This window comes from Barbus barbus (assembly GCF_936440315.1).
Source record: "Barbus barbus genome assembly, chromosome: 8".
In the NCBI taxonomy this organism is placed as follows: domain Eukaryota; kingdom Metazoa; phylum Chordata; class Actinopteri; order Cypriniformes; family Cyprinidae; genus Barbus; species Barbus barbus.
In genome coordinates this window covers 28,303,596-28,329,595 of record NC_136736.1, presented here as the reverse complement: position 1 = coordinate 28,329,595, position 26,000 = coordinate 28,303,596, and the positions used below count along the sequence as shown (strand labels likewise).

General features: G+C 35.3%; 1 protein-coding gene across 3 annotated transcripts in view; it reads right to left on the bottom strand.

The window, feature by feature from the left end:
- LOC306874038 (dystrophin-like) overlaps positions 1–26,000 on the bottom strand; it is a 111,365-nt gene that overhangs the window by 34,054 nt on the left and 51,311 nt on the right. Inside the window, exons 47-62 of one of the 3 annotated variants that reach the window (XM_079423751.1) lie at positions 25,755–25,904; positions 24,796–24,876; positions 24,520–24,601; positions 24,222–24,388; positions 21,386–21,503; positions 20,722–20,933; positions 20,454–20,608; positions 19,929–20,118; positions 16,077–16,249; positions 14,518–14,674; positions 12,542–12,659; positions 12,188–12,456; positions 11,863–12,009; positions 10,703–10,781; positions 10,450–10,510; positions 514–575 (exon numbers count right to left, since the gene is read on the bottom strand). In XM_079423751.1, coding sequence (XP_079279877.1) covers positions 514–575; positions 10,450–10,510; positions 10,703–10,781; positions 11,863–12,009; positions 12,188–12,456; positions 12,542–12,659; positions 14,518–14,674; positions 16,077–16,249; positions 19,929–20,118; positions 20,454–20,608; positions 20,722–20,933; positions 21,386–21,503; positions 24,222–24,388; positions 24,520–24,601; positions 24,796–24,876; positions 25,755–25,904 — 2,221 coding nt within the window. Of the gene's footprint in view, positions 1–513; positions 576–3,947; positions 4,203–10,449; positions 10,511–10,702; positions 10,782–11,862; positions 12,010–12,187; positions 12,457–12,541; positions 12,660–14,517; positions 14,675–16,076; positions 16,250–19,928; positions 20,119–20,453; positions 20,609–20,721; positions 20,934–21,385; positions 21,504–24,221; positions 24,389–24,519; positions 24,602–24,795; positions 24,877–25,754; positions 25,905–26,000 lie in introns of those variants that run through there. The other 2 variants (XM_079423752.1, XM_079423753.1) reach the window with 2 other exon arrangements.

Below are 26,000 nucleotides of genomic sequence, written 5' to 3'. Positions count from 1 at the left end.
TTTCTAATTTTGATCTTATTTTTTGGGTTCTGAAAAACAGGCAGCAGAAACATCAAGCTAGTTTCATCCAATTAGTTTCTCCATTTTAAATCCATTGATCAAAAATGTTTCGTCTAACAACCTGACATTTTATTCAAGGGCAATTACACTACCACATAGATTCAAAAACAGCAAATGTGGGTGATGTCATATTAGAGCTGGGAAATATTGTTCAGCCTTTCAATTTTATGTATATTTACATACCAATATATTTATATATAAACGTGATTTTACATGAACCATTATTTTACAGCCACCGTTGCCAAGAATAAACATGAAAATGTTAAATATACACTTATTATATCCTTGCTGAGTAATTACTAAAACATTTTAATATACAATAAAATACCACATGAAGATCTCCATTAATGGTTTTGTGTGGCATCAGTAATAAAAAAATAATGATGAATATACTATTAATATTCAGCCATATCCAACCGTACTACATGCAGATCAGATCTGAATCAGGCCTACCTAAAGACTGGTACAGTTCTGCCATCTTTGGGTGGTCCCAACATGTTGTTTGGGTCTGGTGACTGCAAGCAAAAACATCATGAAATACAATAAACAGTACCTGTGTTTGAAAAAACTTACTTTATAATAAATACCAAAAGGCTATAAAGGCTATACAACATCCATTAATGTGTTTATGACACATATTTAGTGCGAGAGACAGTGTCACCCATCTAGGGTAATACAGATTAAGACAAGGCCTTGAGTCATTTTACGTCAAACAATAAACCTGTGTAGTGTTCAAACTTAAGAATAGCTAAGTTATATTCTTCATCTTCAACTGCCACTAGAACGCATTTAATAAATCCATTAATGCAGGATTATCATGACACTGGCTAAAAACATACTAACTATAGTTCAGACGTGCTGTCAATGATAACATCTCTCCTTTAAAAGGCTAGTACACTTACAATCAGTCATTTACACATCCTCATGTTGTTACTTGCGTTGTTTTGTGGAAGACAGAAGGTGAATTTAAAAGAACACCCTCGCCTGGCTATTATTTTCAGTACAATGGAAGTAAATGAAAAATGGGGACTTTACATAAACAAAAGGCAGCAAGAACGTATCATAAAAACCACTTCTAGGATACAATTATGCTGTTTAGTGACTTTAGAGCCTCCATTTCTATTTCACTTTCACTATATTGAAAATAATGACCAGAACGCTCTTCAAAAACATCCCTTTTGTGTTCCATGGAAAAAAGTTCCACAGGTTTGGAACAACATGAGGGTGAGAAATTACAGATCTTTCATTTTTGAGTGAATGATGCCTATGAGAAAAATTCCTGTTGCATGTGCATTTGGCAGTGACTAAAAACATTTAAAACTGATGGAACTTAGTGTCAAAAGCTCATTTCTGCCAAAAACTTGTCTTGCAACTCATAATCACTTTATCTGATATTTCCCATAAATAAATAGTTTAGATTCTACTTCTGACCATGGGAGTAGTTTTGAGTATCTGAGTTATTGTACTGAGTCGTCTTTGTTTGAATCATAAAAGAAGAGAGTTTAGATTTCTACATTCACAACAGTGCCTGTTTTGTTACAAGGGCTCTAAATGAATCCATTAGTGGAAATGCAATTTACACTACTGAAATGCCTTGTTTTGAAGTGTTGCTATGGGCCGGGATGTTTTTGTGATTTGGGGTTTAAGCCAGCCGAGCAGCTCTGCAGAATTCTAATAAGGTTGAGAAACTTCAAAACTAATACACATTATACCCAGACCCTAAAGTGTTCTTAGTAGGAAGAAACACAGACTGGGGTTCCAACCATCAACAAAAATGAGATGAAAGTGAACTTCCAAGCATTGTTTTTCCAGAAGATTTTTTGCTGTTGTTGGAAAAAGTCAAAGAGGTCAAAATGAAAGGATTTTTTTTTTTTTAAGGCTGCAGAAAACATCAGTGTCTCTGAAATGCAGACATTATGGCGTTGAATCACTTTCACAATTGGACAACTAAAAAAAGTACCATAGTAATACCAATACCATGGGACTTTGACGCCATTTTCGTTAAGGATACAATATAGATGATATTTCTAATACACATATTGCTATACTGATAGCAATATTTAAACCTGGTAAACTTGTATTTTTTTAGTAATACACTGTATAGGTTTACTACCCATTATAGCCATTAATGCAAGCCTTCTAGTCTCTTAAACTCAATCATGGAATCATGTCAGCGGATTTTAAGGAAACACATGAAATGTGAATGCCGTCAGACTTGAACTCATGTGTGAATGGCCTTCTGAATGCATCATAAATGTCCTGCATTGTTTGATGCCATGCATATCACAATTATTTTATTCCACTCACAGCCTCTTTAAAAAGAAAGGAACAAAAACTACATGCAGATTTGTTATGACAACAAAAGTTTCTTTCCTTCCTTGCAATGTGCACAAATAAATTAATAAATCTAGATTGCCTGCTTTGGAATAGTATTTGTAAAAAAGTGCCATACAAATAAATTTGAATTGAAACGAAAAAATGTGTCTCTTCAGGTTTTAGAATTAATACAAAATAAGCTGTCAACTCAATATAGAGAAATATAACATGCACATATTAGGCTACATAATACACCACAAATCAAAAGTTTGGGGTAGGCAAGGTGTTTTTGTTGAATAAAAATCTTATGCTCACTATTAAGCCTGCATTTTTTAATAAAAAAAATCAATAAAAACGGTAAAATTGTGAAATAAAATAATGGTTTTCATGTTTTAAAATGCAATTTATTCCTGTAATGGCAAAGCTGAAGTTTCAGCAGCAATTCTCCGGTCTTCAGTGTCATGTGATCATTCAGAAATCATTCTAATGCTGATGCTACTTAATATTTCAGCGGAAACTGTGATTCTTTGATGAATGGAATGTTGAAAAGAACAGCATTAAACAACGCAAAAACCTTACTGTCACTTTAGGTCAATTTAAAACATCTCTGAATAAAAGCACTAGAATCCATTCAGATTTCTTAAAGTATTAAGAAAAATGTTGTCTTTATCATGCTTAATATTTCTTCCGAAGAATTATAATAAGGTTCTGTACACATCATAATATGTTGGCCTATCCATCTTCATATTTTAGGAATGGGTAATCTTTGACATCAAAAAGTTTGAAAACCCCTAAAATACACAATTTGTGGGCACCACAGGCAGCTCTCTAGGCTTTGATACCCAGTCAGTATCTGGCAGCGCCCTCTAGGTTCAGGTAGTCTCGGTAGAGCATGCCAATGGCCTGATGGTAATTTTCCCACTGAGATCTCCATACCTGCACATCTCAAAGCGGTGCATGAGCGGAAGTACAGCAGTATTGTGGGTTTGGACAAGGAGGAGGAATGCCCACCTACATGCATGCATGCATCTAACAGCACAGGGTACCCACACACACACACGCAGACACCTCTAATTGTGGCTCTTGGTTATGGTTGAATGCAAACGCAGCCGTAAGTATGTGGTTAAAACCAAAACAGTGATCTTCTGTGTGGCATAACGCTAACTTATGGTAAGCGCACGAATATGGAGGAGTCTGTAAGGCCAAGCCTCGTTATCAGCATACGGATTTCCAATCAAATACAGCTCAAAAACATACATGACAATATGAACGCCGCGTTAGGTTTATGAGTCTACATGCTGCAAGAAGGGCACAGCAGGAACATCAGGAACTATCGATGTGTTTGGCATTGGAAAAATAAACAAATCAAGCGCTGAACGGGCATGTCCCTAAAAAGACGAGGACATCCCCGGCTGCGCTGGCTCCACGGAAAAACCGAACAAGCACCTGCTTAGCTGTAAAGAAAACTAGGCAAAGAAGCAGCGGCTATACGGCAGATGGACGAATGCAAAACTCCTCGGCGTCCTCTACTTGCACGAGCCGACATTTATTCGGGTTTGCATTGCACTTACTTTCTCAAGTTCTCCCTCATCTCGCCTCTCGGTAATCGGCGAATCCAACGAGTGTATTTTTTAAATCCCTATGGCTCGATGTTGTTTGGGGCGAATCACCTCCGCGGTGTTCCCTCTCTACAGGGGAAAAAGCATCCGACTTCCCTGCGATCTCCCTCAGCCAGAGCGGCTCAGACGAGGCGGAGCTTTTCCTCCAGCTCCCTTCCCCCTCTAACTCTCGCTTGCTCTCTCTCTCGCTCACTTACAGGCTGTGCCTCAAAACCTAGCATGCCACCTACCTAGACCGCATTTTAGGGTGTCGCCGTGGAAACCGTTTAAATATCGGAATCCAACGAAATAGATTCCTAAAAGTGCTGGAATGTAACGCGGCTATAATCGAGTCCACGTTCAAACTCGCCTGTTTGATTCGATTAATTGTTCGTGCAATGTTGGAACGCTCTTGTAATGCTCAAGTGAACGTCTGAACTTTAAATGCTGCTAAAAATGCTCAATTAACTGTTTAAACTCGCGATTGATGCTGAAAATGCTCGAATAAAACATCTGAAAGTTCTGATGATTTCCATAATGCAATCAAACGTTTGATTGTGCCTATGAAGAAAAAATTAAAATCGAACCAATAAAACGGAAAAAGCTCAAATCAAATGGTCGAAAAAAACTTAAAACGTTTGCCTAGTAATTGTCAAAATGCTCGGTTAAAAGTCTACGATGCAAAAAAAAAAAAGAAAAGCGAATGAAGGTGAAAACATCAAATCAAGAGAGATCCAGAAAAAGCCAATTCATCTACATAAGCTCAAAACATAATGCTGCTGAAACATATATTAAAGTATTGAAGTCAAATGAAATACTCAATTCCATAACACTGTTTAACAATTCAACATATTATAATAATTGGAAAAGGAATAAACTTAGCAATTAAACATATTAATGATATTTTTTGAAAATATAGCAAAAAAGGCTAATTTAAATAAAACTACCACATATAAACACAAAAATAGAGCTAAACAAAAACCTTCTGAAAAGTGGTTTGACCGTGATTGTAAAACAATAAGACAAGCGCTGATTAATTTCAAATCAAAAACAGAAAGATCTAGTCAACTCAGAACTACGCTTAAAGCACTCAGAACTTCTGAAACAATTCAAAAACGCACCGAGACAGAAGAAATTGGATTATTATAACAACACACTTCAGAAGATGGAAAACACAATTGATCAGGGTCAGTTCTGGAGCACTTGGAACAGTCTAAACAATACAAAGCCACAAAAACTAGCCATACAAGATGGTCAAATTTGGAAAGATTATTTTGAGAAGCTGTATACACAAACTGACCCTCTGAATAATCCCAACCAGTTAAAAGTCCTTGAAAAATGTAATGCTCTTGAATCATGCATCAAAAACAACCAAAATCCACTTGATTATCCAATAACCCAACAAGAACTTAGTGGAAAACTGAAATCCCTCAAATGTAAGAAATCCTGTGGCCCTGACAACATAAAAAATGAGATGCTTAAAAACAGCTCTCCTGAACTTCAGATTGCATTACTCAAACTTTTCAATTTGACTTTGAATTCAGGCGTTTTTCCTGAGGTCTGGAACACAGGACTCATCTCTCCCATCTTTAAACGTGGAGACAAAACAGATCCTAATAACTACAGAGGGATATGTGTAACCAGTAATTTGGCAAAAGTATTTTGCTCTATAATCAACTCTCGGATTTCATCTTTCTTAAAGCAGCACAATGTCATCAGCAAATCTCAAATTGGCTTCCTCCCTAAACATCGAACCACTGACCATATTCACACACGACACACATTAATAAATCAACATGTTCACCTAAAGAAAGAGGGAAAATATTTGCATGCTTCATAGATTTTAAGAAGGCTTTTGACTCCATTTGGCATAATGGATTGTTTTAAAAAATCATTCAAAGTGGCATAGGGGGTAAAATATATGACTTAATTAAAAACATGTATAACCAAAATAAATGTGCAGTAAAAATTGGTCAGCAAAGGACAGACTATTTTTCTCAACAGCGAGGAGTGAGACAGGGCTGCTGCCTCAGCCCCACTTTATTTAACATATATATCAATGAACTGGCAGATCTACTGGACCAATCAGACAGTCCAGGACTACAATTATTCGACACAGAAGTCAAATATTTACTGTATGCAGACGACTTGCTAATTCTATCTAAAACACCAGAAGGTCTCCAGAACAACCTTGACATTTGAACTAAATACTGCCTTGATTGGAACTTAGAAGTCAACATCCAAAAAACTAAGATAATGATATTTCAGAAAAAAAACAGAAATCTAGAACATAAACATATATTTACTTTAAACAACGCCACACTTCAGCATGCTTTACAATATAATTATCTTGGTCTGGTTTTAACTCCCACTGGAAATTTCAATTTGGCAATAAAAGCATTACTTGTAAAAGCCCGCAGGGCACTGCACGCCATACGAACAAAATAGACATCCCCATCAGAATCTGGACAAAGATTTTTGATAGTGTCATACTGCCTATTGCCCTGTATGGAAGCGAGATCTGGGGCCCAACGAGTAACTACAGCCATAAAGATTGGCACAAACACCCTTTAGAAGCTCTGCATGTAGAGTTCTGCAGAAGCATCCTTCATGTGCACAGAAACACACCTAATAACACCTGCAGAGCGCAGTTAGGCTGTCTCCTCATAAATCTAATCATTAAAAAAAGAGTTTTAAAGTTCTGGATCCACTTAAACTCTAGTTCTGAAGATTCTCTGTATTTTAAAGCACTACAAACACAAAAAATGAGTGCCCAAAAAAGTCATCTTTGTGTATTGGTGTCAGATCTGACTAACAAAGCACTCAATTATCACCAACCCTGAAAAACCTGGAAGAATCAAAGAAATGATGAAGAGAAGGAGACATACATACAGCATTGGAAAGAACAAACCAAAGACCAAAGTCGTCTCCAATGTTATCGGAAACTCAATAGAGAGTACAGTCTGGCTGATTATCTCTCAGTCAGGAATATAACTCACAGACATTTACTGACGAAGTACAGACTGAGTGATCACCAGCTGGCCATAGAAAGAGGACGACATAAAAAGACGTGGTTACCTAAAGAAGAGCGAATCTGTAAGGAATGTAGATCTGGATCAGTTGAGACGGGGGAACACTTTCTGCTCCACTGTGACAAATACACGTCCTTAAGAGACGCACTGTACAGTCAAATACAGCAGATTATTCCTGAGTTCCAGTCACTCCATGAAAATGACAAATTAAGAATATTACTCAGTGAAGGACCTGCTTCCTCTTTGGTAGCACAACATATTTATAAATGCCACAAACTAAGAAGTAACGAGTGAACACATCTGCATTAGTAGTATCATTAATGTATATAGTAGTATCATAAATATATATAGATGTATTTTACATTTGTTTTATTTATGGATATATATTATATATTTTTGTTTTTATTCTGCTATGTACAATGCTTTGGCAATATGTATCCAAGTATGTCATGCCAATAAAGCAATATGAATTGAAAATTTAATTGAATGGAATGTTTGGCGAATCAGACTGTCGAACGTTCGCAACAAAAATGATTCTTAAAATGCTTTAATGGAATGTTCTAATGGCTCTATTACGCTAAAAACAATAAATTCGCGTTCGAACGCAACTGTGATTTGCCGAATTGTTCAATGCAACGTTTGAACACTCCTGCAAACTTAACGTCTGAACTTGTTAAAAAATGCCTAATCAACGGCTTAATTTCTCCAGTAATCGTGAAAAATGCTTGAATTAAATATTTGAACGTTCTGATGATTTCCATAATGCTCAGATCAGACGTCTGAACGTAAAAAAAAAAAAAAAAACTGCACCAATAATACGAAAACAAAAAAACAACTCAAATGGCAATAAATAAATAAAAATAACAGTTGGCTTATGGTCAAAATTCTTGAATCAAATGGTGTTTGTGAAATAAATAAAAGTCTGGATCCAATATTCAAACATATATGATTTAAAAATGAATTTCAGGCATTTGAGACACAACCACTCAGTGTGGAAATGATCAGTATTTACTGTCTTGTTGCGGAGGGCTAGATGGGTTATTTATTCTCTGACAAAAGCTGGTGCTACAGTGCCGGAATCTCATTTTATCAGGCTTACATTTTGCATAAATTCGAAATAAATTGTGATCCACATAATATGCCATAATTTGCTTAGTTTGCTTAATGTATTGGATGGGATGGAGTTCATGAAGTTTATGAGTAAAAAGCCTATAAAAAGTTTATGGGTAAAATATTTCATTGGATAACACTTTTATAATAACTTTCATTACTGACATTAACGAACATTAGATCACTACTGTACATGTATAAATGTCATGAAACTTGGATTCATATGTATATTTCATATAAATGAGTGAACTACTGACCTGTTAAGCATTAATGTTTGTTGATCACTTATTAATGAAAGTTATTATAAAGCGATCCCCTTTATTGTCTTGCAGCTTATCATATGCAATAGGCTGGAAATAACAAATTCTAGTGCCATCTGACTGCAAGTACTGCTCCGCTTGACCAGCATTAATGACATTCATAATCTATGACAGCATCATTAAGAGTCAGTTCTCTGCTACTTGAAGTTAGATTCATGCACTGCCATGAGCATAAATGCAGCCCTGAATTTATATGAAGGTTGTGTACATACTTTAAAGATTAAATGAAATACTGTATGCCAAGCGAGTGAGTAATAACATGCATTCCATGCTGGGGGGTTCAGCTTGGTAGTTTCTAATTAATCTTTTATAGAGAAAGCCTGGCATAACTGGCTCAGGAAAATGAAGACACCAGTTAACCACATAATCACATGACCACGTCTGAGGATGGTTTTAGGCCACACAAGTGATGAAATCGCTATACTGGAATGACTCTTATTAGAAGCCTATGCAAGTCTCTTATGCTCACCAAGACTGCATTTATATTATCAAAAATACAGTAATATTGTGAAATATTTTTATAATTTAGAATCACTTTTGTATTTTGATATCACATGATCCTTCAGAAATCATTCTAATATGCTGATTTGATGCTCAAGAAACATTTCTCATTATTATCAATCTTGAAAACAGTTGTGCTGCCTAATTTTTTGGTGAAAACAGTGATAGATTTTTTTCAATATTCTTTTATGAGTAGAAAGTTCAACAGAACAGCTTTTATTTGAAACAGAAATCTTTTGCAAGATTATGAACCACTGTCACTTTTGATCAATTTAATGCAACTTTGATGAATAAAACTATTAATTTCTTTAAAAAATCTTACTGATCCTAAACTTTTGAACATTATTGTATGTATATATGAGGTTTTTGCAACTTGTAAGCAAGACAAGTGGGATGAGCTGCGCCGCTTTAAGTTTTCCTCTAGGCAAAGAAAAATGAGATAGAAGTGAAAGTAATACTCATAATTATATTGCAGGATGTCTGCTATACTATCTACGGAAACAAGAAGCATCTATATCATATAGCTGTGGAACATAACTTCTAAAAAATGTGCTAAGCTCTGCATGTCAGGGGGTATATTGAACAGTTTGAACAATTCACTAAGGCCTTATTTTGCGAAACATTATTCACATTTTCATAAATCAGCCATCTGGGTTAAAATCCAGAACCTTTTAACATTCTGTAATATCCTGCATTTTGATGTAAAACTTGCTATCACCATTTGTAAGCCACTAGCACAACATTTTCTCACAGGTACTATTTTAGGGAAAAAATGCTTCACTTAATAACTCACGACTGACCTAGGGTCAAATAATATACATGGTTTTATACATTGGCAATTTAACATGTATTGTATATTTATAGGTACTGTATATTTTTGACCTTGGATAAGATTGCTTTGACATGAAATCCATTATAGAAACTTTGAAAAGCATTTCTACATTGCAGGAATAAAAAAAAATAAAAAAACTAATATTAAAATAAAATGCTAATAGCAAAATCTTACAGTCACCAGGGTTGACATTTTACTCGTATACTGTTTAGTTTTGTAACAACACACACATTTATGTATCACTTATTACAAAGAGCAAAAATATATGATTGGTTATCGGTATGAATGCAACATTTGTATTTGCACTTTTATGTAAAGTATTGGACATTTAAATGGAAACTGCCAAACTTCCTGGTTTAATATGAAGCACAGTATTTGTGAAACTTGCTCACTCAAGTCATCTGTGCGCAGAAGTTCTCAGCTAGATGTGATGCATGCTGCTACATGCATTGGCAGAGCCTAATTTATCATCTCAGATTATTCTGCACAAATTTTCCAGGGTGATATCTCTGTTCGGAAAAAAGGTCAAGGAAAATCACTTTTCTTTGGTAGTCTGCCGCCAGCTGTGATATATTTCTTAGTCTGGGAGCTTTCATAGTGTTGAAATTCAGTTTGTTAATTCAGTGTGGACCTTGAATGTGTCTGACATCAACATGTGGGCTGAGTTTGGGAAGACTTACTTGATATAGTAGGGAACATTGTTGGGCGAAGTAGAGCGTTCAAGAGGGCTTTCAACAGACGCTGTGTGCAGAAAAGAAAACCCATTCATGTTACCTTAATTTCTATGCAAACACTTCTTCATTTGGTACATGACACATTTTATGTACAGTAACTGACTTGACAACTAAATACACAGGATTAGTATATAAGTACAATGTTATGACATTTCAATAATCATAATATTGCGAAACAGAACAATAAAAACCCACTCACCATGTAAGAAAGTCTGAGACTGGGGCCCCAAGTCCTTATAGGCTGTGGTCAGCTGGGTCAGATGTTCCTCGATGGAGATCTAAAAACCACAGAACAGACAGAAAAGAGGGACTAGAATTAATAGCTCTAAATACTCTAATTTTAGTATAATTTATACATAGCATTTAATTTTTCATTACATTTTGTATCAGTTTTAATTTATATTTTCAGTTTTAATTTAATATTTATTTTTGTCGTTTTTATTGGTTTACATTCTGTTAAGCTTTAATTATTTTTTTCCAGTTTTAGTAATGTTTATTTTTTATTTTTCTAAATTTAAGTTTTTCATCTACTATTTTAATTTTATTACAGCTTTTCAAAGGTTTTCAGCATTTCAATTAACGGAAATTATTTTTAAATGTTTTAGTTGACAATAACAACACTCACAGAAGGAAACAATGACAGCAATGGACAATAAAATTATTTTATAAGAAACCTATTATACAAAACATTTTTTCTTTAGAATATTTCATCATGATTGTTTTTATGTTTCTGTCCTACTTCCTTTTATTAAATAATGCCTTTCTGTGTCCTTTGTCAAATCTCTGAAGGACAGATCATTTTTGTGATCTGTTTGTTGCATCTATTGCTGACATGTACACTTTTCTACGAATCAAATATTGAACTGTATTTTTTGACTCTTTTTGTTTCAGAAACTTAATCTGTGACCTGACTAGATTTATAAATAGTTGGTCCATTGGAATGAGTGTTATTTTAACATTTAACATGAAATCAAAACTACTTTGTTTGTTCACTTTCCTAATTTTATTCTCAACAGTTAATGGGTGCAAGTTATTCCAAATGAAATCTAGTTTGTCTTTGTAATTTTTAATCAAAATATAATGCCTTGCTTTTCATCTGAAACAACTGTCCTTTATGCTGATGTTCCTAAGACCATGTTGGCTACTGGATAATGTTAACCAATCACCAAATAGCTATTTAGGCATTTTTTTAGCATAATCGCTCCATTCAGGTATGGGACAGTCAATCAGTTGGATCAAATCAAGTCCCTCAGTTCTTGTTAAACATGGGCTTTTGCTTGGAAATACATATTACAGAAGATTACGTTTGCAAAACAGCAATTTACATCGACTTTAAATAAGAAGAACAAGGATGGATACCTGCAGGAGCCTCCATCTCATGTTAAGATCATCAATTCTGCTCAGGTTGTCTGGAGAGAGCTGAATGTCAGGTGGTCTAAATGTGAAAGCCAGTTGGTTCACCTGATTTACATTATCCTGGATGGGAGCTATCTCCTCCTGGAACGCCTGGAAAAATACATCAAATCTTGATGCCTTTTGGCAAAAATGCTAAATGTATATAATAAATATATATACCATGGTATAAACGTGTTACTCCAAGGTGCTTCAAATAATACCATGGTATTGCCACGGAACATGTCCAAAACATCTCATCCCTTATAACGTACTATGAGAGGACACCAACCTTCACTCTGTCTATGTGGTTTTGCAAATCATCTATGAGCAGGTCCCCAACAGGCTTCCAAGAATTCTTCACGGTCTCAGCCTGCCGTAGCTTGAAGTCTAGCTGATCCTGGGCATCCTGGAGCTCCATCAGCCTCTCCATGGCCAGTTCCAGCTGTTGCTGCCAGTCAACGGCAGCTGCACCCAGATTCTTCCATCGCACCGTTACATCCTCCACTTCTTTACGCAATATGCGGCCCACATTTTGAACCCTCTCCTCAGGACTTACATCTGGGCGGCACACAATAAGTATAATATAGGCTGTAGCAGCTGGAATTTTTTGTATTGGGCATATGTGTAAGGACAGATTTTATACCCTTTTGTCCAGGCCTCTGTTTCAGACCCTCACGAGGCATCTCGGCGAGGAAGGTTTTAGCATTGTCGAGTGTTCCATTGATTACTGGTTCTTTGGCACCCAATTCTCTTCTGAAGCCCTATGAAAGCATGGAGACTTGCTATCAACAGTACTGTATGTCACAAGGAGGGGTGAATATTTCTGCAACTTTAGCACATATGTGAAAACTTGCATCTTATACACATACTGTACACCCCCTGCAGTCACACTTAACCAGGTGCTATTTGTGCTGGTATAGTGACGCCTCATGCATATTTAAATTAATCCATTGTCATTCCTTCCTGGGCAAGCATGCCTACTTTCTATGTAAATAGGAGCTCATTATAGAATGCACTGGATTCACAAATATCAATACAGCAGGATGCAATTAACACAGTACTGTTACCAATGTTTGTGTACATTTTCTAGTGATCCTTGTGTGAAAATTTTACTGCTCAGATCTTTCAGCCATTTTTCTGGGCACGTTTCCATGCAATAAAAACTGTCATCAACTGTTTCTACATCATTACATAATATGCATAATTCCTTCAAAGAACCAGGTGCTAAATTAATGCAGACATTGCATGCCAGTGGTGTTACCTAAAATGACAAAATTATTTTTTTAGTAATTAAAAATAAAATAAGGATGAAAAAGTTGAACTTAAAATTAAATGTTTAAATACTAACATTACTAAAACCGAATTCAAAATAAAGCTAAATAGAAATATTACGAAATTATTAAACACAACAAAATAACATTAAAATTAAATTGAAAATATAAAAGTAAAATCAAAATACTTAATGAATACTACAATATTATATAAATAATACTAAAATAATCCCATATGACTATTAGTGTGCACGTTTCATTCATTATTGTATTGTTATGAGCAAACAAATCCTAAAAATTACGTTATCTCAACCATTACAATAACAACCTCTGTAAGATATAAAAGGAAGTTGATCATAATTATTTTCTTATTTGTGAAAATGTTTCTGCTTTGCATTTTTCTAATTGAAATAAAATATTTTATTCTTAATTATATTCTCAGCATATAGATTTGAGTGAAAGGTTGAATTGATAATTGTCACTTTTACATGAATGACAGCAGCATTTGAGTTGCATGAAGTCCACAAATTTGATGATGATGATAATAATACATTTTATTTATAATGCGCTTTTCTCATACACAAAGTGCTACAACAGTAAATGCAAGTGAAAATACAAAATCTAATACAATATAAATAAAACCTAATAACCAAGTTATCTAGTATGATTTTAGAATGAGAAACAGGACGGTCTTCGGATCAATGAACGCAAAGAAATCCGACCTTTTGTGAATCTTGGTTCACACGTTCAACACCATATACAGTATTTAATACAAAAATGTATACTTATTATATATATATATATATATATATAAATATTCTGTTTTTAGTATAAATAATTCTGTTTTCAAACTTTACTTCCAAGTTAGAGTGGAAGAATTCATTCTAGGTTTTCATTGCGGTCTCAGACGTTTGCTCAGCCACAGCAAAGCAATGTCAATTTATTTAACAGTTTGCAAAAACTTTAAATTAAATTTCTGCTGAGACTTTCTTTGCAGCTCCTACACACATGCCAGTTTACTTCCCAGTTAACTGCACCTGTAGAGTGTGACAGTGACTCACGCTCACGCTCACTAACTACTCCACGACCGCATCCTGTTTACAGCGGCCCCTGACAGCTGATGGCCATCAGCAGATGTTAATTGGTCCGCACAACCATGCAAAGAGACAAGGGACTTTGCACCTCTCCTACGCAAGATATCATCTCCATCTGTTTAAATATTTAACAAGAACAGACTCCGATAATGATCACACTTGGGCGCAACAAAAGACAGAATGCATAAATCACGTCTCCAATGTCATTCCTCATGCTTTCAGTGAGGGGCGAAGAGGATGCGTCCTGGACTCACCTTGTGCGTAAGTAGTTGTTGGTGTACGGTTGGCACATCGCCCCCTACTGGCTTCTGATTTTCTAGCTCCTCCCTCTTCAGCTGCAGCCAGTTGAGCAGCTCTTGTAAGGACATGTGCAAGTGTTTCCACTGATCCACACCTGCATCCAGATAGGGCCTGCGGAGTCGAATGGATGGTGAGATGCGACGCTGCCAAGGGTCGAGTGTTAAATTACAAACACCACTAGAGAGCACCATACTGTCAGACCGCAACTGAATTTTACAAAGAAAGTGCTGGATAAAGGAGGAGATTCGAGAAATCTTTAAATCTTTGAATATGCATGAACATTAGGAAAGCTTTAACAAGCTCTTTCTTCTACCAAGGCAAATGTGGTTCTAGAAGTTGCTTTTTAGCACTAATGGAACTCAAATTTGCATTCAAACATCATGAATTCAGACCTTGTGGGAAAGCATTACAGATTCTGCGAAGAGAAAAATTGCAGACTCGAAAGTAAAATTCAAAGATTTTTACATTTGCCAGAAATATGAGTGGTGAAAGACACACCGACATGACGCTACGTTGTTGACACCGTTATATCAAAAATTGTTATTAAATTCTTATTAAGATAAGACAGAAATATTTTACAGTTGTAAATTATAATTTAAAGCTGCAGTCCATAACTTTTTTGTGTTCAAAATTTATATAATCAGCGAGTACACCATGAATCCATTTTCCAAACTGTGTTTTTGGCTTGTTCTGAATCACTATGGTACACCTATACTAAGTGTTTATATTCAGACTATTTAGACTGGTTACCGCTGCGGAGAAGCCCGGTACCTGCGTGATTCGTCTTGGACATAAACAGAGAGAAGTAGCTGCGGCTACAATGTTCTTCTGCAACACGCACGTAGTTCTGTTTATTAACCGCTAGAGCGCCAAAAGTTACGGACGGCAGCTTTAATGACACTTTAAAGTTAATGGGTATTAGTGAATGACTATAAAAAAAATACTGATAATATTAATTATGATTATTCTTAGTAGTAGTAGTAGTAGTAGTAGTAGTATGTTCTAACTATTAAAACAAATAAATAAATATATTTAAAAAAAAGAATGATAAATATAAAAAATAAGACAATTATATTGCAGTTGTAAATTATAATAATGACACTTTTGAAAGTTTATGGTTTTTGTCAATGATAAAAAATATTCATAATTTTAATTATGATTATTATTAGTAGTAGTTTTGACTATTAAAACAAAAATATAAAATAAATGATAATTATAAAAATAATATAGTTGTAAAAATTCATCATTCATTTCTGTAACGCAAATGATCCAGGTAAATAACACGTTAAAGCATAATATTTAATGTTAGGGAACCCTAAGTTGTTAGCAATGCCTTGCAAGCAGCATTAAAAATATGCCAGCTTATTTATATTTAAAGTCAAATAAATGCAATGGTTTGCACATAGTATTACACAGGCCTGGGGCTTATATATGATCACATTATTTTTCAAAGCCCGTTTCTGCTCAGTGTGAATTCTTCCCAGGTTATATATAGATGATTAATTTGTCTTACCTTATACTCATAACTTTATTACACAACTCATGCCACCGATGCCCCATGTCATCAAGCCGTTTTTGTAGCACCACGGCATTGTCTGTTCCCTCCAGAGATGATACGATACGCTGTCCGTTTTCATCTAATGAATGGTACATCTCCCGGTGGGCATCAATCTCTGCCTGGAGATCCTGTGAGGATTAAAAGAGATCACAGACATCCAAGTTACAGTTCACCATTTGATTAGAGATAAAGAAAGAGTTCCTTTTACTTCTCCTGATACTTGTTACATCTACTGTGTACATGCTAACAAGATGTGCTTTTGGAACATGTTTTGTTCTAATCAAATATAACATGCCACAGTAATAGTAATGTTATAAATTATTTCAAATGGGAACACTTGCATCGCATTTTCATTGAATAAATTAAAATAAAATACAATAAAATAAAAATTTGTGTTATTTAAGTATCATTGAGGTATTATAGTTTTTTTAAATATTGTAATTAGTTTTATTTTTTGTATTTTCCACTGTCATTTTAATTTTAGTTGAAGTTTTAGTAATTTTGTTGTTTTATCATTTGTATTAGATAACATTTTTTTTTATAAGTCTATGTAATTTTTATTCCTGTTTTAGTCATGTAGAACATCAAGTTGAACTAAATGTGAATGAGAAATGTTGATTTATTTTATTTTTATAAGCAAAATTTTTTTTATTGTTTTAGTTTTAGTCAATTACAATAACCCTGAATATAATATAATATAAACCTTAAAATCTTGATATTGATTTGCAAGTCAGCAGCATTTCAAAATTCATGTGCTTTAAATGGAAATCTATTTTATCACCATATTTCACAAATCAATATGAATGTATTGATACATTCAAATGCAAAAATAATTATGCAATTTTTTTTTTAAATTTTATAATAGATTAACCGTTACCAAACCAACCATTTTCACTGACAACTTTTGAAGTGTTTGTTCCCATAGTTTGAGATGGCACAAACCAATTTCATTCAAAGTCATGATGCAAGCCAAACAAATCCAAAGTCACGAAGCAACTGCGAAGCTGACAGTGAAGATCAAACCTTAACATGATACGTCTTCCTGTGCAACATATCCAATGAACGAGCGACATCAAATGAATGGAAAACAGCCCGTCTGACTGTCAGCAGCAACAATCCTTTAATTCCCCACCATGTGGACGTGTCTGACGCGAGGCGAAAATGAGGGAGAAAGGGACACTGTGAGGATGAGAGTGAGGAAATGTATTCTGCGACCATGTGTCTACATGCGATGTGAAACGAGCTGCAGAATGCCAGTCGCGGAAGCACACTGGCCCTGTTGTTTGAGGCGCGAGTGGGCACTGCGAGCGAGGAATGGGTCAGAGCTGGTTTTCTGGGAGAACAGAGGCTTCTCTTTATAGCCCACGTCTTTGTCTGCCTCTTCATATTTAACTGCGTCTCTACACCGTTGCCAAATGCACATATCTCCCATACCAGTGAGAAGCGGGCGACCTGGACAATGGACCCGACAGTTTACTCTGCCTTCCTAATAAATAACACTTAAACTCCCGAGAGCTGATAATGGGAATGGAGTTTAACATTATTTACTCTTTAGTAATACTGTTATAGTGTTTATGTCCTAAAAATAGCGCATCAAACACTACTCTGTACAACGGTTTAAATCTAAGGATGAGTTCTGTCCTATCTGTATTTTAATGCAGAAAAGCTGCAGGTGGATAACGGTATAGAATGATTTATAAAACTGTACATGTATACTTTTTTTTTTATTATTGTTCACAGATGTTTTTGATATTAAAACCAAAAAACCGGATTGGCAAATTTAGCGCAAATTTTCTCTAAGGAGTGAACACAGTAGTTTTCCCAAATGGGGGTCATGAGGAGACTGCAGGGTGTTTGTGAGTTGATGAAAAGCTAATTAATTATATTGAATGTAAATATATAAATAAATAAATGGGGCTGCATTATGCAATTGTCAAATCAAAGGCCTCAATTTAATGAAATAACCGTGTAGTCTGATTCACTGCATGTTTTAGAGTTAAGCATGCAGCGCATTTCATCATTATAATATAATTATCAAATATTATCAAAGTTTTATTTTACAGTACATTTGTGATTTAGAACAGTAACACATTTCTCTTTATTTTATCATTATTTTATAGGTCTTAAAACAGTTACTAATTATACACATTTAAAAAAACACTAATAACAACAATTAAAATTATTATTAATATTTATATTATTATTATTATTATCATTATCATCATCAGAGAAACTCCAAATATGTTGTGAAATTGTAAATTACAACACTAGTATATTTGTTTTTTTATAATTTGTTTATTATTTTTTTTATAATAATTTTTAGAATATTTAAAATATTCTACTATCACTCATAAATCACAATTAAAACTATAATAATTATTATTATTATCAACATCAGAGAACCTGTGAACATTCAAATGTGTAGTTAAATTATTATAATTACCAACTGTAATATATTTCTATATTTTTATAATTATTTTATAATAGTTAAAACGGTTAATAATAATAATAATACAGAGTTAAAAATACTACTACTAATAAAAAATATTATTATTATTACACAAAGAACCCCTAAATGTATTGTTAAATTATTGTAATTTACAACTATAATATATTGGTCTATTATAATGTTTATTATTTTAGAATCATTTTTTAGAATAGATAAAATATTCTGCTAATAATAATAATCACAATTAAAACCTTTATTATAATAATAATAATAATAATAATAATAATTATTATTATTATTATTATTATTCACAGAACCATGAACATTTAAATGTCTTATTAAATTATTATAATTTACAACTGTAATATATTTCCTGTCTTTATTTTTGGAATTATTTGATAAATAATAGTTAAAACATACTACTACGTTTAATAATAATAAAAATAATTAAAATGATTAAACATTTTTAAATTATTATCATCATCATCAGAGAACCGTGAACATTCAAATGTGTTGTTAAATTACTGAAATAATAACTTCAACTCTCAGAGGGTACTTCAACTAAATATTTTATGTCGAAGAGGTTCGACTGACAAAAACAAACAAACAACAACAACCTGGAAACCCTGAAGTAGGGTTTCTCTCATCAGTGCGTGTGAGTAGCAGGAAATGGAAAACCTGTACTGGAGCAGGAAATGCTCTAAACAAAGGGGGTGCGTCTAATGCTATTTCATGCATTCTGAGTTATCTGCACGGTAAAGAGTTGGATTCTCATGCTAAACACAGTTTCAAAAAACGATTTGAATGTATGACAGAGTAATTCTGTGTCAAATACACTCCTTCCGGGTTCGTGTAAGTTTCGAAAAAATATTTTCGAGCATGGCCCTTCATGATGTCATGAAGGGAGGATTTCCTTCAATATCATCGGCAGCGCTGCACAGGGCTCTAAAGCAGTGTGTTTTTAAATGTGAGGCAAAGATAACCTTGTTCAGCCTCCCAGCGAGCACAGCATTACGTGAACAGTGGATGCAGTTTCCCGGTCATGAATCGGAACTGGAGGCAATAAGTGAAGCTGCATCAAATTTCTGTGTTTTATTGGCAGTTGGCACTCATGTGCTCGTGACTCTTTAGCTTCGCCCAAGGCACACTCTCTCTCCTGTTTTCAGAGAGAATCATAAAGCTGTATCTTTCTTTTATAAATATGATAAAACTAAAGACTCTTTGGAGATATGAAGGTTGCAATACTACTCTATAGCTAGTCAAGATTAACAGGAGATTGGGCAAAACTGTGTGTGATATGTCCCCTTTAACCAAAGAGCGAAAATTGCTGTGACACGCAATTTGGAAATACAGCTTACCTGCCATTGCTCAAGTAAATGCCGCACTGTGGCAGGGTTTTCCAGAAGTCCTTCCTTAAACGTTGCATCTTGTAAGACATTGGCTGTGGTTTCTGCTTCAGTTAGCCAATTAAGGAATTTCTCCAGGTCCAAGTAGAAATGCTGCAACTGTCGCAGTCCGGCTTCCAGATCTGCCTCCTTGTCCCCTGCACTGAAAGGGAAATGACTTCATTATTATATAGAAACAAGGTTAAATTAAGTAGTACCTTAACATCCTTCTTTAACATTTAATACATGCTATTATTAGATTGTTGAATCTGTTGGTAACACTTGCTTTAAACATCAAACCACAGAATCTCGAATGGCACACAATTCTCCTGAAAGCAATTGCACCTTTGAAATAACCTCTTACCCCTCACTGTGTCAGCAGTGCATTATTGTCAGACTCAACAACATCACAAATACTTCCTTTCAGGGAGAATGTTATTATATGCCACTCCACTGGTTGGTGATACTGAAAAATCAAAGATTTGAACAGAAGCTCACCGCTTTTTGATGTTGGCCCAAGCTAGATTCATGCTCTCAGTCATTTGTTTAACTTTGCTTGTGTCATCGTCTGCATAAAGGGTCAGCAGTTTGTTTGCCAGCTCATTGGTGACATTCATCTGAGCTTGCCACTGCTGTATATCCTTAGAAAGTTGCTGCAATAGAATAATACAGCATTTATTTGTAGTAATTAAATCACATGCATTCATCTGCAGTTCATTCAAGGAACACAAGCACACTGATAGATATTGTGTTCATTCTACATTACCTTGACATCTGCATTTTGGCCTTTTAAATCATCAGCACTGTTAGAAACTTTTTTCCAGCTCTCCAGTTTTTCATTGGCTTTCTTAATGAGAGGCTCCACCCTTTTTCTGGCCTCCAGCCAATCGCTGGAGTCCTTATACATGTTCTGCAGCTGAAGGACCCTTTCCGACAGCTTGGTGTGGGAATCTTCCCAGTGTGCTTGTAATTTTTCAACTTGAAATAAAAGACAGAAAGTTTCTAAAGAACAAGTCTGAAAATCATAGTCATAGTTCATATAATGGTCTATAAAATAAAATTTATTATTTGTCTAAATAATAAATTGATTGATTGGCTGGTTGAAATATATTTTTACCTTTTTTATTTCTGAAAAAAAAAATCTCTCTTTTTCTTTTAAGTATAAGCAACCAGATATAACATTTTTTTTTTATTAACTCTTTTGTCTTGCAGTATATTGTAGTTTGTGTTCAATAGTGTTGTCTTATAACACTATACGACCTTGAGATGCCTGTTAAGACACAATCCTTGCCAACAGTCATTGTTTACTTTCTGCATTATTTCAGAGATTTAGTTTTCCATCAAGCCGTTACAATGTTAGAATCTTCATATCACCACAAATACAGTGTATCACTGAGAATATGGATATGGATGAGGCAAAGCTGACTTACTGCGGTCTGTAATGGTTGCCCGTGTCTCAGGGTTATTGGTTTTGTTCTTCAGGTTCTGAGCCGCTGTGATTTGTTTGTTCAGCTGTGGGCATCTTTGCTCTATGTCTTGCAGTGTTGACTGTTAAATCACAGAAGAGAATTCTTTTACTACAGAGTAGTGTAGGATCTGTGAGGTAAAAGATTCCTACTGTATATTTTTTTTGTATTATATTAGTACACAAATATATTTTGGTGAAATTGATTATATTGGTTTAATAGGTTTATATTATATTGGTGATTAGTAATAACAATATTACAAGGGCTGTGAATTTAACATGTTAATTTGGTGTGATTAAATAGGGAAAAACGTTTGATTAATGTTACAATTTTTAAGTCATCGATCTCACATTGCATGCAGTTGCTGATGAACATGATGCAGATCGACTGACTGTGTGATGTAACCTATTAGAATACAGTTATGTCAGCTTAAAATTCAAGACAAACAAAATCAATATTTAAAAAAAAAAATTATTTCCTTTAAAACTTATAAATCTCATAGCATTATTTATGCAATTCTAAATACTTAATAGTCTATGTAAATATACCTAAATGCAGCTTCTGAAAACAATGTTATGGCAACATTGTAGCCTAAATTTTTTTATAATATCTATCCAATGCTTTTCTCATTTAACACAATAATGACTTTAAATGATCTAATAATAACATAATAATTACTTAAAAATACTACACAATCATAATTTTTATTTTCTATTAAAATTGAACAGTATATACAGTATCTCACAGAAGTGAGTACACCCCTCACATTTTTGTAAATATTTTATTATATATTTTCATGTGACAACACTGAAGAAATTACACTTTGCTACAATGTAAAGTAGTGATTGTACAGCTTGTATAACAGTGTAAATTTGCTGTCCCCTCAAAATAACTCAACACCCAGCCAATAATGTCTAAACCGCTGGCCACAAAAGTGAGTACACCCCTAAGTGAAAATGTCCAAATTGGGCCCAAAGTGTCAATATTTTGTGTGGCCACCATTATTTTCCAGCACTGCCTTAAGCCTCTTGGGCATGGAGTTCACCAGAGCTTCACAGGTTGCCACTGGAGTCCTCTTCCACTCCTCCATGATGACATCACGGAGCTAGTGGATGTTGGAGACCTTGCGCTCCTCCACCTTCCATTTGAGGATGCCCCACAGATGCTCAATAGGGTTTAGGTCTGGAGACATGCTTGGCCAGTCCATCACCTTTACCCTCAGCTTCTTTAGCAAGGCAATGGTGGTCTTGGAGGTGTGTTTGGTGTCGTTATCATGTTGGAATACTGCCCTGCGGCCCAGTCTCTGCTTCAGTATGTCACAGTACATGTTGGCATTCATGGTTCCCTCAATGAACTGTAGCTCCCCAGTGCCGGCAGCACTCATGCAGCCCCAGACCATGACACTCCCACCACCATGCTTGACTGTAGGCAAGACACACATGTCTTTGTACACCTCACCTGGTTTCCGCCACACACGCTTGACACCATCTGAACCAAATAAGTTTATCTTGGTCTCATCAGACCACAGGACATGGTTCCAGTAATCCATGTCCTTAGTCTGCTTGTCTTCAGCAAACTGTTTGCGGGCTTTCTTGTGCATCATCTTTAGAAGAGGCTTCCTTCTGGGACGACAGCCATGCAGACCAATTTGATGCAGTGTGCGGCGTATGGTCTGAGCACTGACAGGCTAAGCCCCCAACCTTTCAACCAAGCAGCACTCATACGGCTATTTCCCAAACACCTCTGGATATGACGCTGAGCATGTGCACTCAACTTCTTTGGTCGGCCATGGCGAGGCCTGTTCTGAGTGGAACCTGTCCTGTTAAACCGCTGTATGGTCTTGGCCACCGTGCTGCAGCTCAGTTTCAGGGTCTTGGCAATCTTCTTATAGCCTACGCCACCTTTATGTAGAGCAACAATTCTTTTTTTCAGAACCTCAGAGAGTTCTTTGCCGTGAGGTGCCATGTTGAACTTCCAGTGACCAGTATGAGAGTGAGAGCGATAACACCAAATTAAACACATCTGCTCCCCATTTACACCTGAGACCTTGTAACACTAATGAGTCACATGACACTGGGGAGAGAAAATGGCTAATTGGGCCCAATTTGGACATTTTCACTTAGGGGTGTACTCACTTTTGTGGCCAGCGGTTTAGACATTAATGGCTGTGTGTTGAGTTATTTTGAGGGGACAGCAAATTTACACTGTTATACAAGCTGTACAATCACTACTTTACATTGTAGCAAAGTGTCATTTCTTCAGTGTTGTCACATGAAAATATATAATAAAATATTTACAAAAATGTGAGGGGTGTACTCACTTCTGTGAGATACTAATATATATATATATATATATATATATACACACACATAAACACAATATTTACCACAATTACATTTTTAAACACCATTTTCTGTTTAAGTAAACATTCTATTTTAAGACTTGAGTATTTAAATGCCATCTTCGAGGTTCTTCATCTTCATGGCTCAATTGAGCAGTATTTTCCTTGAATGAATACCTTACCTAATAATAATAATAATAAGGCTTAGTCTGCTGCTAATTTCAAATGTGAAAAGGCTAGCCAATCATAACAAAGGGCATTAACATTTACTGTACAGCCTGTGTAATTCTAAGGGTCAGAGAAAGGGTGCACATTGGTTAATCTTTTGGTTAAACTAAATTCTCTTTGCTGCTTTAGGGAGGATGGAGAAAAGATTAAATGTTGCCCCTGCAGTACAGTAAACTAAGTATTTTACTGTGGAAATGGAATAAGAGCTGCAAGCTGATGTCACAATCTGACCTTGAGTTTCACCGTCATTTCATTGATCTCGTCAAGATCTCCGACCATTACTCTCTGAGTCTGGACCATGTGATCCAAAAGAGTGAGCCAATCATCAAGCTCCGTCCAGGATTTATTGAATTTATAAAGTGCTGCATCTCCTGCTGCACTCCCAGTCAAAGTTACGGCTGGAAAGTAACAAATAATCTTTTGTTCAGACTTTCAGACATCTAACATCACATAAGCAACATGAGCTGTGTGTTAATTTTAATAGCGTATTATTGTAGCTTAAATCATCACACATTATGTGATTTCATACCTGTGAGCTGACATTTGTCTCGCCAGTCTTTAAGGAGAATTTGAATAGATGTCCAATCTGCACTGAGGCCATCAAATTGCCCCTGGAATACATCAATCCAGGAGAATTATATTAAACAAAGTTTCATGCCATGAAGCTGATAGACTGATATAGTCTGATATATTACATAACAGTACAGCGATGGTAGATACTACTGGGAAGTGTGCAGAGTAATCTAATATCATAGTCATATTGTTTCGGAGATCATATTTAATAATATCATGGTCGATTACACACCTTCTCCGGTTGGCATGGTGGTCTCTCTTTCGCCAAAACAGCTTCCACTGCTGGTTTCTTTTCCTTTACATCCTCCTCAGTCTACACAAAATAAAAATAAATGAACAACAACCCTCATTAAGTGATCAATCTAGTCCAGGTCACATGTCACTCCAAAATCAAAAAGGGAAAAAAATAAAAAGAATAATTAATTGATTTTGGGGGAGTAATACCCACTGGAATAAAACTATGAAAAGGAGCAATAGTAATAGTTATGCTTGCCTTGGCAAGCACCACTAACAAGAAAAAGTTTTGGTTTAAAAAAAAAAAAAAAAAAAAAAGTATAAAAGAAACAGCATGCAGCAATGTGCAAATCATAATAAACTGAGTACAGCAAAATCTGAGTAAACCAGCCACAAACAATTCAAAACCACATAAGTACAGACGTACTAATTTTTTCTGAAGTTCAGTAACTGAAAGAACAAATGATTTCCTGAACCCATTAGTTCCATGTCTAGGGAAGCGAAACCCATGTCTTGATGGGAGCAGATGAAGCTCTGTATGAAGATGATGCTGGGAGTCTAAATAAACTGACAGTCTATGTCGTCTAAAAACCCTCTTGGTACAAATAAGAGAGATTGTGTAAAATAAGACCAGTGAGTTGGTGACAGTTAAATAATATTATTTTCTTTTCCCTAAAGACCCTGACCGGCAAAGCAATGGGTCATTCAAAAAGTTAAATCAGACTTTTATAATAGAGTACAACATAAAAGTTTTCTTAATCTTTGAACACCTTGTTGCTGAATGAAGGGATCAAATAAGCAATGTGATGGTTGACATCCATGAGCCTCTACCACTACACCACACCAGGCTAATACTACTGCTTGAAGGTTGAAATAAGACAGACAGCAGTATTATTAAACAGCAAGACTGTGGGAAGTGTGTTCAACATGTGTGCTTGATCACGTCTGTGAGATTACCTTTGGGTCCACTGCAGTAGGGGACTGCTCAAGCTGATTCTTTGTAGTGGAGGCCCAAACTGAGAGCTTGGAGAGTCGTTCCTGGTACAAAGACAAATCCCTCAGGAGATCCTCGATTTGTCGCTGCTTCTCAGGAAGATCAGTGGACACCTTTGGAATAGAGAAAGAAACATGTAAAGTTCTTTGCAGTAAATCACTGCAGGAGGGAATCTTTCTACAACATGTCCAGGTGATATTTTACACCAA